The 15,539-nt window shown below is 42.7% G+C and overlaps 1 protein-coding gene across 2 annotated transcripts in view; it reads left to right on the top strand.

The window, feature by feature from the left end:
• NAV1 (neuron navigator 1) overlaps positions 1–15,539 on the top strand; it is a 174,729-nt gene that overhangs the window by 117,132 nt on the left and 42,058 nt on the right. For both annotated transcript variants that reach the window (XM_025370894.1, XM_025370900.1), the window contains 4 exons: positions 11,749–11,887; positions 12,342–12,639; positions 13,494–14,187; positions 14,742–15,188. In XM_025370894.1, coding sequence (XP_025226679.1) covers positions 11,749–11,887; positions 12,342–12,639; positions 13,494–14,187; positions 14,742–15,188 — 1,578 coding nt within the window. The remainder of the gene's footprint in view (positions 1–11,748; positions 11,888–12,341; positions 12,640–13,493; positions 14,188–14,741; positions 15,189–15,539) is intronic.

Genomic DNA, 15,539 nt, shown 5'->3' with positions numbered 1-15,539 from the left:
GGAACTTTGGATTGAGGAAAGTCTAAAACATATTCCCTTGTTCAGATGTACCAAACTAGTCTTAGAGTGGGACAGGTTGTCATTTCTTCCATTTGACTTGGATTCTGTAACTTGGTCTCTCCTATTAGGAGTTTAAGTCAGCTGGGCATGGTGGCTCATGCCTGTAATCCCAGCACTTTGGGAGGCCAAGGCAGGTGGATCACCTGAGGTCAGGAGTTCAAGACAAGCCTGGCCAACATGGTGAAACCCCATCTCTACTAAAAATACAAAAACTAGCCAGGCATGGTGGCACACACCTGTAGTCCCAGCTACTCCGGAGGCTGAGGCAGGCGAATCACTTGGACGTGGGAGGCAGAGGTTGTGGTGAACCAAGATCTTGCCATTGCACTTCAGCCTGGGCAACAAGAGTGAAACTCCATCTCAGAAAAAAAAAAAAAGGAGTTTAACTCCAGGCATGGTGTTTCACACCTGTAATCCTAGCATTTTGGGAGGCCAAGGTGGGCAGATCACTTGAACTCAGTAGTTTGGGACCAGCCTGGGCAACATGGTGAAACCCTGTCTCTATAAAAAATAAAAAAATTAGCTAGGCACCGTGGTGCACACTTGTAGTCCCACACTTGTGGGGCTGAAGCAGGAGGATCACTTGAACCTGGGAGGTCAAGGCTGCAGTAAGCTGAGATCACACCACTGCACTCCAGCCTGGGTGACAAAGTCTTGTCTTAACAAAAAAAAGAAAAAAGAAAGAGTTTAGAATCCATGACCACAGTTTTGTAGCAAACAAGTACTAAAGCATAGACCAAACACAAAAATAAATATATTTGATGTTGAATCATATGAAAGTGCCCAGGTTTGACCAATTTTTTAACTATAAGATTGGCAATTTCATATGGTTTAACATAATACATTTTATTATAGATAGCAAGAGTATTCTTAAAGTAGCGAGCAAGGGAAGCTATATCTTAGCTTTAATCTGGTATAGTTCCAAGAAAACTATGGAACATTTCAAGACTAGAGCAAATATTAGGAATGTATTCTTGTCTATAGTAGTGTATTCTTTGAGGTCAGCTCAGTCCATTTCTAGCCAATAAGGTTAGCCTCCTCAAGAGGACAGATTAGTTTTGAATCTGTATGTATTTAATTCTAACTTGGACTGATTCCAGTTCCAGCTTTATGTGCTCTTTGCCCTGTCTCCTTAAAATATCAAGAATAATTTGAGTATCGGGGGCAAAAGTCATGAGATATCCCTGGCTGCAGAACCATCTAATGACAGCCTTATCTAAAACACTTGCATTATGAAAAATCTTCTTTTTATTTCGATCCATAGACGTTCTAGCCCTTGGCAAACCTAGAACTGGGCTCATCACATTTGCTAGCCTCCTACTTACCTGGACTATCAGATTACTCTCAGTCCCTGGGTCTAATTCACACTTTGTCACTGTTGTCTATTTCACTGCCTAACCTAGGTCACCACCCATCAACTCTAGCAAGTGAGCTAATATCAAGAGTTGTGATTATTGATGCTCTTTTACCCTTCTGCCCCATTTGATGTTTGTATATTTGATAGAATACAGTGCATACCTAGTTGGTATAGTGATGGGGACTGAAAAGCCCTCCAACTCTGAGTCTGGCTTCTTTTCATGATTGATTTGGGGATTTGTTTCCATGAAGTAGGTTACATTTTGTGGCCAAACAGCTTCCTGCTGTCTTGGAACCTGTTTCCAGTTTAGATGATAAAGTTAGTTCTTCTCTTTCCTATATGATGAAGCAGGAAGTCCTAGGTATCCCCTAGGCTTCCAATTCCATAAACTCTACTGGGAGTAAAAATAATTATAAGAGAAGAAAAAGAAAAAAAAAAAAAACCTCTCAGCTCTTAAAACCAGCCTATTGTACTGCAGATATTTCTCCACTCAGAAGAGAAAGTAGAGTTCCATGTACACAGCTCTTATGCATTAAGTAGTAAATAGAGAAACTTAGTTACTGATTCGCAAGGCATATATATTCCGGACAGAAGAACAGACTCAGTGTTCTAGTCTGACTTTTAAGAACCATGCTGTGCTACAGAAGCAATAACGATTTTTTCCTATGTAGTCACAAGCTGGTCCACTCTTCCAGTTAGTTAGCCCACACCCTTGGCCCTCTGGCTGCCTGCAGGCTCCCTTGGCTATTCAAGTTCCATGGAATAGCTGGGCCTAAAATGTGGGGAGCAGACGGTGTGAGAGAAGTCTGGGAGGGGTGGCCAATCCTAGCCAAGAACGACGTTAGTGTTGGTGCTTTTCCCAGAGGGGAGGAGTATTTCCTGCCCCATGCATTGCCACGTGTCTGCACAGACACAAACAGAGCAGTGTTCATTTGAGCTGGCCTCTTCACAGTCCCTCTTTTCATCCTACAGAGGAGATGGGTGCACCAGAGTGTTCCTTAGACTATGGTATCAATGCTAGGAAGTGGGCAAGAAAACAAGAGGAGGAATCAGTTGCCATTCTTAACAGCCCTAGATGAAGGGCTTTATTTATTCTAAGAGCACTCAAGGGGCTAATTTATCGAAGGGAATGGTATAGTGTCCTACACTATCACTCTCATCCTAACAGCAAGGCTAAGCTGGATAAGCAACAAACATAACTTTAAAAAAATACAGGCCGGGCGCGGTGGCTCAAGCCTGTATGTAATCCCAGCACTTTGGGAGGCCGAGACGGGTGGATCACAAGGTCAGGAGATCGAGACCATCCTCGCTAATACGGTGAAACCCCGTCTCTACTAAAAAATACAAAAAACTAGCCGGGCGAGGTGGCGGGCGCCTGTAGTCCCAGCTACTCGGGAGGCTGAGGCAGGAGAATGGCGTAAACCCGGTAGGCGGAGCTTGCAGTGAGCTGAGATCCGGCCACTGCACTCCAGCCTGGGCGACAGAGCCAGACTCCGTCTAAAAAAAAAAAAAAGGAAAAAAAAAAAAATACAGATATCTAAGGATGCAAAGTATTCTAATTGAACTAAATTCCAGAAAGAGAAGAGCCATTCCTAGGAGAGATGGTATACATGACTGTTTTCCTCCTGGGGTATGGCTAAGAGGAGCAAACCCACCATAGATGAGGATGAGGAGAAAATAGCTGAACTTCATACAAACTTTTGAAGGCCACATGTAGGCTGGCCATAAGGACCCCTAATGATAGAGCAAATAAGTACCCACCTACCCCTAAGTCGTTCTCATGAGGCCTTCACTGAGTACACAGTGGCAGCAAGCTGATGGCTAAGGGCAGGACAGAAATCTGAGAAAGATCCCTGCCCCCACCCAATGTGCACAGGGCCTTCACTGACTATACAGCAACAGTACAGTACAGTGGAACCTGAGAACAGGGTAGGAGGGTAGAGAAAGACCCCCTCCAAAGCACAAAGATCCTTCACTGAATGTACAAAAGTGGCTCACCAAGAGTGCAGAGAACTCCACAGCAGCCCAAAGCTGGCAGCTGGGCTGGATGGCATAGAGAGATCTCTGGGGACTCACTATGCTCAGATCTTAAGTCTTACTGAAAGAACAGTCCCGATCTTGCCCTCAAAACATTTGGTGATTTGGGAGGCCAGGCGGGCAGATCACCTGAGGTCAGGAGTTCGAGACCAGCCTGGCCAACATGGTGAAACCCTGTTTCTACTTAAAATACAAAAATTGGTCAGGTGTGGTGGCAGGCGTCTGTAATCCCAGCTACTTGGGACACTGAGGCAGAAGAATTGCTTGAACCTAGGAGGCGGAGGTTGCAGTGAGCCGAGATCACGTCATTGTACTCCAGCCTGGGGAACAAGAGCGAGACTTTGTCTGGAAAAAAAAAAAATTGATGAACTGACCTATAACAGAGCCCAAACCTGGCTCTATATGACAGGCTAGACTGACTCAGCTCTCAATCCTAGCAGCCTAACAGCGGAAAGGACATGTCCTTTTCTGGATATACCTATTGCCACACTTTTACACACAACATCTGGCATAAAATAAAAAGTTACAAGACTCAGGAAGAAGCAGAAAAAATATGACTGAGGGAAAAAATAGTCAATAGAAGCAGATCCACAGATGAGCCATATGTTGAAACTAACAGATAAGGACTGTAAAATCCTTTTTATAAATATGTTTAAGGATCCAGTATAAAAGGTGAATTACATTTTTGTATAGATAGGGAATTTCAGCAGAGTACTGAATGTTCTGAAAAGAGAATGTTAATAAATTCCCCCAACCCCAAACCAAGGATTACCTTTATAAATAAATTACTAGTTATTATTGGAGAATACATAAATAGCAGCCCCAACATCATAACCTTTTTCCTGAAGTTATGCATTCTTGTTTTCATATAAGCAACGAGTGAGTGCCCACTGTATACAAGATATTGTATGAGGGGTACAAAGCAGCATAAGATTTAATCCTAACCTTCAGGGAAATATGGTCTCATGAAAAGATGTGTGGACATAACTATTTCAAGGCAGACCACTCTAATAGAAATATAGGTATGTCTGTAGAAACACAAAAAAGAGAATGAGATTTTTCTGGCAAGGAGGATCATGGAAAGCCTCATGGAAGACTTGGTATTTGATCTAGACTGCATAGTGATGTGAGGACTGGCTCCTCATGCAAGCCTGTATTTCTAAAAGAAAATTAGGCAAAAGAGCTGGGCACCTAATAGGAATCATAGGGAACATAGGAAGTAGGAGTGGGATGGGAGTGGAGAAAAGTGGATAAAACATTATGTTTCTCAGTATTCTAACATGGTAAAGTCATATTTCTGGATTTTATTGGAGATGAAATCATTTCTTCCCCTGTAATGCTTTGTGTATGTTGTCTATCCCTCTGTCATGGATTTACTTCATTTATACACCTTTCTCCACCCTTGGGTTATAGGCTCATTCTGGATAGCCACTTATTTTGAATGCCCATAGCAACTGACACCATGCATTATAAATACTAGGAGCTTGATGACTGTTTGCTCGATTGAAGTTGAATTTAGCCCTAGGCAGCGTTTATAGGGATTGAACTCAGGTAGTCTGGCTCCAGCATCTGTGCTCTTAATCACTATACTACATTAATGATGGCTCATGGATAATCTTGATAAATGGGCTGTAGAATATTTTTTAAAAATATAGAGAGACAGGGTCTCACTATGTTGCCCAGACTGGTCTCAAACTCCTGGCCTTAAGCAGTCCTCCCTCCTCAGCCTCCCAAAGTGCTAGGATTACAGATGTAAGTCACCATGCCCAGCCAGGCTGTAGAATTTTTATTTTATCATATCAGTAACAGAGAGCTAATGAAGGTTTTGCTAAGTGCCACACTTTTGGGTAATGAGGCTTCTGATTATATTTAGTGCACGTTAGAGGGAGGGAGGATCTATACAGAGTAGAGCTGATAAGAAGTCTTTCACAGTGGCTCAGGTGAGAGGACATTAAAGCAAAGGCAGGGGAAAGTTAAAGAAAGAGATAGATTTGAGAGGAAAGTGGTAATACAATCAATGATGTATTACAATCTTGATGAGGAAAGGGAAGGAAAAGGAGTTGAAGACATACCTAAGTTTTTGATAGAGCAATGAGGGGGAAAAGTTGATGCTTTTTAGTGGAAATAGGGAATGAGACATGTAAATTTTGGAGGGTAGACTAGATGATATGAGGAGAATAGTAAATGGGAAAATAAGTATGCCATGGAGAAAGTTCTTTAATTTACCTCTATAATCTGTTATAGCTCCCTTGAAATATCTGTTGACAAGGTTCTTCATTTTCATTGTCCTGTTTATATCTGACTCAATCTCTCATATGCTCATTCAGACTCATTTCCTCTTCTGTTCTAGGGGTAGATGAAAATGACAAAGTGCCATGGTTCTTATAAGAACTTGCTCCAGATAAAAACTTTTGACACCATTTCTCTCATACATCAGTTGCCTGTGTGTAGTTGTTTGGATTTGTAGATTAGATTATACGGGGATATTGCGGTCTCTGCATTCTTTGTTGTTTTCATGTCCTCGTGAATTTAGGCCTAGCTTGTTGTTGCCCAACTCTCTTTTCTGTACTTGAGATCTATGTGAGAAACAAATATAAAGAGAAACGGGAGGGAGACAGCAAAATCCAGCTTAGAGTGAGCAAAGAAATTCTTTCTGCCAAACAACAGATGCAGTAGCCCTCCATAACTCTGAGCCCTGTCCTCTTTACTTTATTCTTTTTGGTGCCATATTTAAGCTGCCTTCCTTTCTGCCTGCTATCTTGAGTGACCAGGCAGTTGCTTTGCAGTACTCTGACTCATGAACTGATAAAATTTGCAAACTCTTTTAAAGATATTCTATTCTTACACTTTAACCAGTCATATGTTTCAGGATGGACAGTGTCCATCCAGTCTTTTTTCTCCCACAGCTCTTGAGTCTTCAAAAAATATCATCTAGCCCAGGTGCAGTGGCTCATGCCTGTAATCCCAGCTCTTTGGGAGGCTGAGGCAAGAGGATCACTTGAGCCCAGGAGTTCATGACCAGCCTGGGCAACATAGCAAGACCCTGTCTCAAAAAAAAAAAAAAAATTGTCTAGATGGTTTCTTCTGCCTCTGTGTAATTTGACTTTGGAACTCCAAAGCTAATGTCTCCTCACCTCTCTCTATTTGAAGGCTACCACCAGGATATCTGATCCAAAAGAGTCACTTAGGATGTATTTCACATATTTCACAACTACCACAAAAGTTAAATGACAAAAAAGGGTTTTTCTTTTCATAAGTCATAAAACCACAAAAACAAAGAACAGGAGAAGAAAGAGATAATAGTGATGAGATCATGGGAAGCTGGAAATCAGACTGGCAAGTATGAACTGATAGATCAGACTTAAAGTTGAATCCTGAGCCAGCAGTGGAGGAAGTGGGGCAGCAACTCAATTTGCACCCCAGAATCCTCAAAAAGCTTCGTAATTGGTGGCATCAGGTAGCTTTAATAGGGGAAGAGGTAAGTCTAAAAACAAGAGGACTGGTTGAAAATGTATGTAAAAAACACTTAGACTCTCAGATTCTGCTCCATCTGCTCCCAGAGTGGGAGCCTTTTCCCTCCATTAACAGAAGACTGGAGACTTATTTTCTGAAGAGAGTAAAACAGGTAGCCTCTGGACTGGTGGACTCCTGACACAAGTGAGGGCATAGATTTTGAACTAAAGGGAGAGGGGTATAAATGAAGCTTTGCATATTGAATGTTGAAAGCTCCAGGCTCTTCTCGAACTCAGCTTTCAGAATGCTGGTCTTACATGCTTCAGGCTGGAGTTTGGAAGATTCACCTCTAGGAAAGGTGACCAACTCACAAGAAAAAGCTTAAATGAATCAGTCCAATCTCATCTCCCTATACTGAAGCCATAGTTGACAAGTCCCACTGCATGTGCACAAAGGTTCTCAATAACTTACAATGAATGTCGCAGTCTTCCATAATAGCAAACATCCAAGCTTCATCACACATTTCAGAAGGTCTATAACATGAAGTCCTGCCAGTACTAACAGAACAAAGCAACTTGGAACCAGAAACTATGCAAGGCCATTGGAAACTTGCCCCTCCAAATGAATGAGTGAATGAATGTCTCCGAGAGTTGAAAAAGAGATTGTATCCTTGAAAGAAAGAACAGTGTGCTGTTTAAAATTTTTTTTCAAGAAGCCTTGAAAATTTAAAATATGGTAGAAGCCTGGGCGTAGTGGCTCGCACCTATAATCCCAGGACTTTGGAAGGCTGAGGAGGGAAGATCGCTTGAAGCCAGGAGTTTGAGACCAGCCTGAACAACATAGTGAGACCCTGTCTCTACAAAAATGTTAAAGTTAGCTGGGCATGGTAGCACATGCCTATAATCCCAGCTACTCGGGAAACTGAAGCAGAAAGATTGCTTGAGCCCAGGAATTTGAGGCGCAGTGAACTATGGTGCATCACCACACTCTAGCCTGGGCGAGAATGCAAGATCCTGTCTCAAAAAAATATATATACATATATTCAATAACCATATGTACATTTATGTGTATATATATATGTATGTCTATATATTTATGTGTGTATATCTATATATATGTGTGTGATAGAAGAAATGAAAAACTTAATAGAAAGGATGGAAGATAAAATTGAAGCCATTGCTCAAAAAGTAGAGTTTAGCAGCCAGGCAGAGTGGCCCAAGCCGGTAATCCCAGCACTTTAGGAGCCCAAGGTGGGAGGATCACTTGAGACCAGCCTGGGCAACATAAGGAGACCCTGACTCTACAAAAAAATAAAAAATAAAAAATAAAAATAAAAAAGGCCAGGCGCACTGGCTCACGCCTGTAATCCCAGCACTTTGGGAGGCTGAGGCGGGCAGATCACGAGGTCAGGAGATCAAGACCATTATGGCTATCACGGTGAAACCCCATCTCTACTAAAAATACAAAAAATTAGCCAGGAGTGGTGGCACGTGCCTGTAATCCCAGCTACTTGGGAGGCTGAGGCAGGAGAATCTCTTGAACTCAGGAGGCGGAGGTTGCAGTGAGCCCAGGTCGCACCACTGCACTCTAGCCTGGGTGACAGAGCGAGACGCCATCTCAAAAAAAAAAAAATGGAGTTACAAACACCCTAGAAGAGAGAACTGAAAAATAAAGAGAAAATCATCAAAAAATTTTTGATAAAATTTCTAAAAACTGAAGGTAATGAGTTTCTAGATTTAAAGCATCTGGTAAAGTACCCAACACAAGGATAAAAAAAGTCCCACACCAAGGCACATCATTAGTGATGTTTCAGTGCACAAGAAGATGCTAAAAGTTCCAGAGGGGAGACAAAGAAACAGGTCACATACAAGGACAAAGAATCAGAAGGGCAACAATAGAAACAGACATAGAACAATGCCTTTAGAATCTGAAAGAAAATATTTTCAGCTTAGAATTCTGTGGCTACCCAAACATCTCACGTGTAAAGATAGAATAAAGATATTTTATGATATGTAAGGTCTTACAAAGTTTACTTCCTAAGCACCCCTTTTCAGAAACCTACTGGAAGAGGAAAGGTACTTCACTGAAACAAGGAGTAAACCAACAAAGAGGAAGACTGAGGTTCCAGTTTAAGTCAGGTATAGAGAATCTCCAGGATAATGAAGTGTGGTCCTATAATGTCAGCTATTCAGCAGATCCGGAGAGCAAACAGCTAGAAGATATATGCATAGGGATATTTTTGAAGGATGCACAAAAAACTGTTAAGAATAGTTACCTTAGAAGTAAAAATGGGAGGGCAAAAAAAGGAGCACTTTTCCTTTTTCCTTTATATTATATAATATCTGGATCCTTACTACAGCATGTATTATTTCTTTTGTTTTGTTTTGTTTGTAGCAACAGAGGTCTTGCTTTGTTGCCCAGGCTGGTCTTGAACACCTGGCTTCAAGGAGGAGTTTTGCACCCAGCCTTTTTTTTTTGACAAAAGGTCTTGCTCTGTCACTCTTTAACTTTTTTTTTTTTCCAAGTCATTGGAAATTCTAGGCTTACACTTCTAGGCTTACACTTCCTCACTACAGGAAAAGAACTTGGGAAGGAATGTCTTTTGAGCAAGGAGGACCCAAATGCTCTCCTAGAATATAAATCCCCCTCCCCCATTTCATTATTAAACTTTCCATAAATGTGGGGCAAAGGAAGGTTTCTTTTGGATTTCTGAGCTGCAGCAATCCTCTTTTTGCAAGGGTCCTTCCATAAGAGCTTTCTTTGCCTCACAACCTTGATTACCAATAATTAATCTCAGATGAAAGATTCAGTGCTACAAGCTTCCTCTGTCTTTGACTTAGAGAACATGCTGAGAATTGTTTGCTTGCTTGCCAGAGATCTTATCTTGACCCAGAAGAGCTGATAGGACCATAAAATCAGCATTGATCTTTCCTCAGTATTCCTTCTCTACAAAGTGAGGGGGTATGGCATCTTAGCCCAGGACAAATGTGAGATTTAACATATATCAGGAGGGGAAGCGGGGAGGAGGTTGATTGTCATTCAATAATGGCTATATTTCATAGTTGTAAAATTTAAAGAACTCTGTAGTGTGTTCTAATCCCCATGCTTTCTTTGCTCTTTCTCAATGTATTTGGATAAATCACTACAGAGCAACAAAGCCAAAATGTCCAAACCACCCACTTTCCTATTCCCAGCACATGAATTAGAGAGAGCCAACTGAGATCTGGGCCAACCACTTAGATGACTTGTATGTCTGATTTTTGTTCCATGATATGAAACTCAAAATAAATCAAAAAGAAAATTTTTTTCAGATACCAGCTAATTCACACAAAAAAGTCTTCAGCCTTTTAGTCCTTGCACATATGCAAAGCTGATAAACAAACCTACTCTGAACACAGATAACAAGGATTTAGAAGTTAATTCCTACCGGCACAGCTACTCCTGTATAGCAGTCTTACTGAACTTCTGTGTTCAGTTTTAGACTCTAAAACTTGAGTGAAATCTGAAGAAATTTTTAAGGTCCAAAAGGAATTGGAAAGACTTGGAAAACAGGACCTTTGAAGAAAGTTTATAGGAGACAGAATTTGAGCTTAGAAAACAATGCATGTGATTGAAAAGAAACATGTGAATAGCAAACAAAGATAGAATAAGAGGAAATTAATATAAATGGTAGAGGAGGCTATTTAGTTTTGAGGTTAAGGGTAAACTTTCTGACGGAAACTTGTTAAGCCCAAAAATGAACAGCCAGGCCAGGCACGGTGGCTCACGCCTATAATCCCAGCACTTTGGGAGGCCGAGGCGGGTGGATCACTTGAGATCAGGGGTTCGAGAGGAGCCTGGCCAACATGGTGAAACCCTGTCTCTACTTAAAAAAAAAAAAAAAGAGTAGCTGGGTGTGGTGGTGGGTGCCTGTAATCCCAGCTACTCTAGAGGCTGAAGCAGGAGAATTGCTTGAACCTGGGAAAAAGAGGTCGCAGCAAGCCGTAATTGCACCACTGCATTCCAGCCTGGGCGACGGAGCAAGACTCCGTCTCAAAAAAAAAATAACAGCCAAAGGAATGTTGTAGAGCTCAAGCTACAAAGACATGGAGGTTGCAGTAAGTTCACTTAGTGCATGAAATAGCATTCTTGGATACAGATGTTTACAGATAAAGATGTTTAACAGTAGTATCTCCCTAATACCACAAACCTGATATTCCAAGCAATTGGCAGAGAAATGAATCCATTCAGCACAAATTTGGCCCCTCTACATGGCCTCAGCACCTTAAATTTGGTTCACTTACCAGAAGACAGAATGTTCTGTTTAGAAGCAGGACCCGATCCCAGGATAGGGTGAACTGCATAAACGGAGGCGCAACGAGAAATGATAAAAGTCTAAGAGGTTCTAGAAAAGAGAAACCTTTTTCTGGGCCTCATTACCAGTTATAGACATTTTTAGAAAAGGAAGGGGAGAATAGATGCAGAACACATCTAAAAATGAACAAAGATATGGTAATTTTAAGAATGGAGGTTGTTTACAGGGAGAGGAAATTGGTTTGTATAACTAGATTGATCCAAAAATTACCTTGCCTTTATAATATACCTTTCTGTTAAGGAGGTACAACGTTTTCTCTTGCCAGATAAAGACAGAGTCTCTTCCTTTTGTAAAAGAACATCACCAAATTACAAGGCAGTTTAAGTCACACTTTGAGTTGCTGGCAAACCCAGGATAAACCCCCAGGTTTTCGCCTTTTGGCTAGCCTAAATACTGGTACAGAGTCATTCTTGCATCAATGTGAAACATTTATTTTTTGCCTGGGCTTCTGTTTTAACCACTAACCTTCATCTCTCCTGTCCTGTAGCTGGGATGAAAGCAGCTCCATCAGCAGTGGACTCAGCGATGCCTCAGACAATCTCAGTTCAGAAGAATTCAATGCTAGCTCCTCACTCAACTCCCTCCCAACTACTCCCACCGCTTCTCGCAGGAACTCAACAATAGTGGTACGTGAGTTTGCAAGCATCCAAACTGCCATCTCAAGATGAACCACAGGGCAAACGGCATTGTCTGTGTATGGGGTTGCACATACACACCCACTCCAAGGGATTGGTTCTCATAGGCCTTTGGCCAGGTCATTTTAGAGCTGCCCCCACCCTCTCCCAAAAAAAAAGCTAAGGCTACTCACAAGACATCAGATGTTGTCATATTGTCTATACTTAGTGCCTACACCAATCTAGAGTGATACATGTAAGAGCTATTCCAACTGGAGAAGAAAAAGAAACCCAGAGATACATGCCATCTGTTGTTGGAAACCCTAGGGGTATAGGTAGAAACCCTCAGTTGACGTAATACTCCGGGATGAGCAGAGCCAGGTACTAACTAAAATCAATCCTGTCAGCTATCCAGTCCTCCATTTGCATATAAATATCTCACCCTGCCTTTTTCTCTTTTCTTTAGCTACGCACAGACTCAGAGAAGCGCTCACTGGCAGAAAGTGGGCTGAGCTGGTTTAGTGAGTCAGAGGAGAAGGCCCCCAAAAAACTGGAGTACGACAGTGGTAGCCTGAAGATGGAACCTGGGACTTCTAAGTGGCGGAGGGAGCGGCCTGAGAGCTGTGATGATTCATCCAAGGGTGGAGAACTGAAAAAGCCCATCAGCCTGGGACACCCTGGTTCCCTGAAGAAGGGCAAGACCCCACCTGTGGCTGTAACTTCCCCCATCACTCACACTGCCCAGAGTGCCCTCAAAGTCGCAGGTGAGCCTGGGATAAAGGAAGGTACAAGGGCAAAGACCTAGTTCTTTGGTTGCTCCTCTTCTTAGTGGTCATTAACCCATAGGATGATAGCAAACATGTGCATAGTGCTTTAACATACATTATCTTATCTGGTCTACAAACAGTCCTGTGAGTTAGGAAAGATGGGTGTTATTATTTCCATTTTACAAATGTGGAAGAAACAGAAACTCAAAGAGGTTAAGTGACTGGGCCAAAATCCCAATTAATATGAGGTGCAGGAGGGAGTATATTATGTTTAGAGACTAGTTTGACCTCCTTCCAAACACTTCCAATGCTTTCTTCTTTCTCCCAAGTTAGTCACTCGAGGTACTTATCTTCATAAGATATTGCTTGACATCTCAGGAAGATCCTAAGAAAACAATAAATAAAGTGGCTACAGCAAGAGAGTTATAGTGCCCCAAAGTTGGCCCCTTGGGTAACTTTTAGCCTTAATCAACATTTTCCTCAAGTCTCTAATTACCAAGAGATACTGTCATACTCTATTCCATTTGCTTCCCCTCCTTTTTTTTTTCCCCTTCCACAACCAGTTGTTAGATGGATATTCTTGATCATCTTTGTGTTTGCCTCTGCCATTTTATTCAAAATGGACCATTCTACTCTGGGAGCAAAACAAAAAAAAATTCCTAGCCTCCCCACACCTCCCAGCCAGAGTCTTTCAGACAAGAAACTTTATCAGCTTATCTTGTACCTGTTTACCCATATTTAGGCCTCTAAAATTCTACAATGTTCCCTTCACCCATGGAGGGAAAGAAAAGGATGGTTTTTTAAGATACTGCTCAGTTTCAGTTTTTATCTCATTTTCTGTCCTCTTGCAGGCAAACCTGAGGGCAAAGCTACAGACAAGGGTAAGCTTGCAGTGAAGAATACTGGGCTCCAACGCTCCTCCTCTGATGCTGGTCGGGACCGCCTGAGTGATGCTAAGAAGCCCCCCTCAGGCATTGCTCGCCCCGCCACTTCAGGATCCTTTGGCTACAAGAAGCCTCCTCCTGCCACAGGCACAGCCACCGTCATGCAAACCGGTGGTTCAGCCACTCTCAGCAAGATCCAGAAGTCCTCAGGCATCCCTGTCAAGCCAGTAAATGGGCGCAAGACTAGCTTAGATGTGTCCAACAGTGCAGAGCCAGGATTCCTGGCTCCTGGAGCCCGTTCTAACATCCAGTACCGCAGTCTGCCCCGGCCAGCCAAATCCAGTTCTATGAGCGTGACCGGCGGGCGGGGTGGACCTCGCCCTGTGAGCAGCAGCATTGACCCCAGCCTCCTCAGCACCAAGCAGGGAGGCCTTACACCTTCCAGACTGAAGGAGCCTACCAAGGTAGCCAGTGGGCGGACCACTCCAGCCCCTGTCAATCAGACAGATCGGGAAAAGGAGAAGGCCAAAGCCAAGGCAGTGGCCTTGGACTCAGACAACATCTCCTTGAAGAGTATTGGCTCCCCAGAAAGTACTCCCAAGAACCAAGCAAGCCACCCCACAGCCACCAAGCTGGCAGAGCTGCCACCAACCCCTCTCAGGTACCCAATGTGGGCAATTGCCTCCTTGTCTGTTTGCTTTGTCATTCTTTTGCATATCTCTGTCCTCCTTGGACTAGATGAAGCATGGCCTATCCACCATTGTCTCTAGGCCTTTGCATGGCTCTTTCCCACCTCTCCCCTGTATGCCATGGTTCTGAAAGAATCTTGTTTCTGAAAGTTCTGAAAGACTGAATCCCTCTTTCAAAACTGTATTCAAAACTTAGCTCATTTGTACTATTCTCTGATCAACCCTTACCATGTCTTCAGCACTTGTATGGGTGATTTTACTGTTTATTTACACATATATACCTATTTGCATAAATTCACTTGTATCTCCCATGTGCATATGCTGGCCCCATTATCTAAGCTGAATGTGCCCCACGTTGTGCCCCAAGTCAGATTTCCTTGCATTGTATTTCACAACAGCATTAGGATAAGTCTCTGTGCTTAGCAAATAGGTAGAAAACAAGACTGGATAGGATTTCTTTAAGGTCCTATCTGCCTCTCAGTCTGTAATTCTGTTATTCTAAATATTTTGTTTGATCTTCTCTCAGGGCCACAGCGAAGAGCTTTGTCAAACCACCCTCACTAGCCAATCTTGACAAGGTCAACTCCAATAGTCTGGATCTACCATCATCCAGTGATACCACCCATGCTTCAAAGGTCCCAGATCTGCATGCTACAAGCTCAGCATCCGGGGGCCCTCTCCCTTCCTGCTTCACCCCCAGTCCAGCACCCATCCTCAATATTAACTCAGCCAGCTTCTCCCAGGGCCTGGAGCTAATGAGTGGTTTCAGTGTGCCAAAAGAGACTCGCATGTACTCCAAACTCTCAGGCCTGCACAGGAGCATGGAGTCCCTCCAGATGCCAATGAGCCTGCCCAGTGCCTTCCCCAGCAGTACTCCTGTCCCCACCCCACCTGCTCCCCCTGCTGCTCCCCCAGAGGAAGAGACGGAAGAGCTGACTTGGAGTGGAAGCCCCAGAGCTGGGCAGCTGGACAGGTAGGTAGACAAGACAGCAGAACCTCAACCTGTCTCCGTGTCTTGAGCTCATTTTGCCATTGGCAATACTATCCTATATTTTATTGCCATTGTGTGACTTTTGACATTTTTTCCACATGTATTAAGTAATTTAATTTGCTTCACAACAACTCTATGAGATAGGTAAGATGTATTTTTGTTTTTAAATTATTATTATTATATTACAGATGGAGAAACTTGTGCACAAAGAAGTTAAATGACTTATCCAAGATCTCATAATCAGGTTAACCTATCATCCAGAGCTTTTGCTTCCCAGTCCAAAATCTTTTTTTTTTTTTGAGATGAAGTTTCATCTCAAAAGTTAGTTAGAAC

Source organism: Theropithecus gelada, chromosome 1, assembly GCF_003255815.1.
Source record: "Theropithecus gelada isolate Dixy chromosome 1, Tgel_1.0, whole genome shotgun sequence".
Lineage (NCBI taxonomy): Eukaryota > Metazoa > Chordata > Mammalia > Primates > Cercopithecidae > Theropithecus > Theropithecus gelada.
The sequence above is the reverse complement of the archived record's forward strand: the minus strand, read 5'-3'. Positions and strand labels throughout refer to the sequence as shown.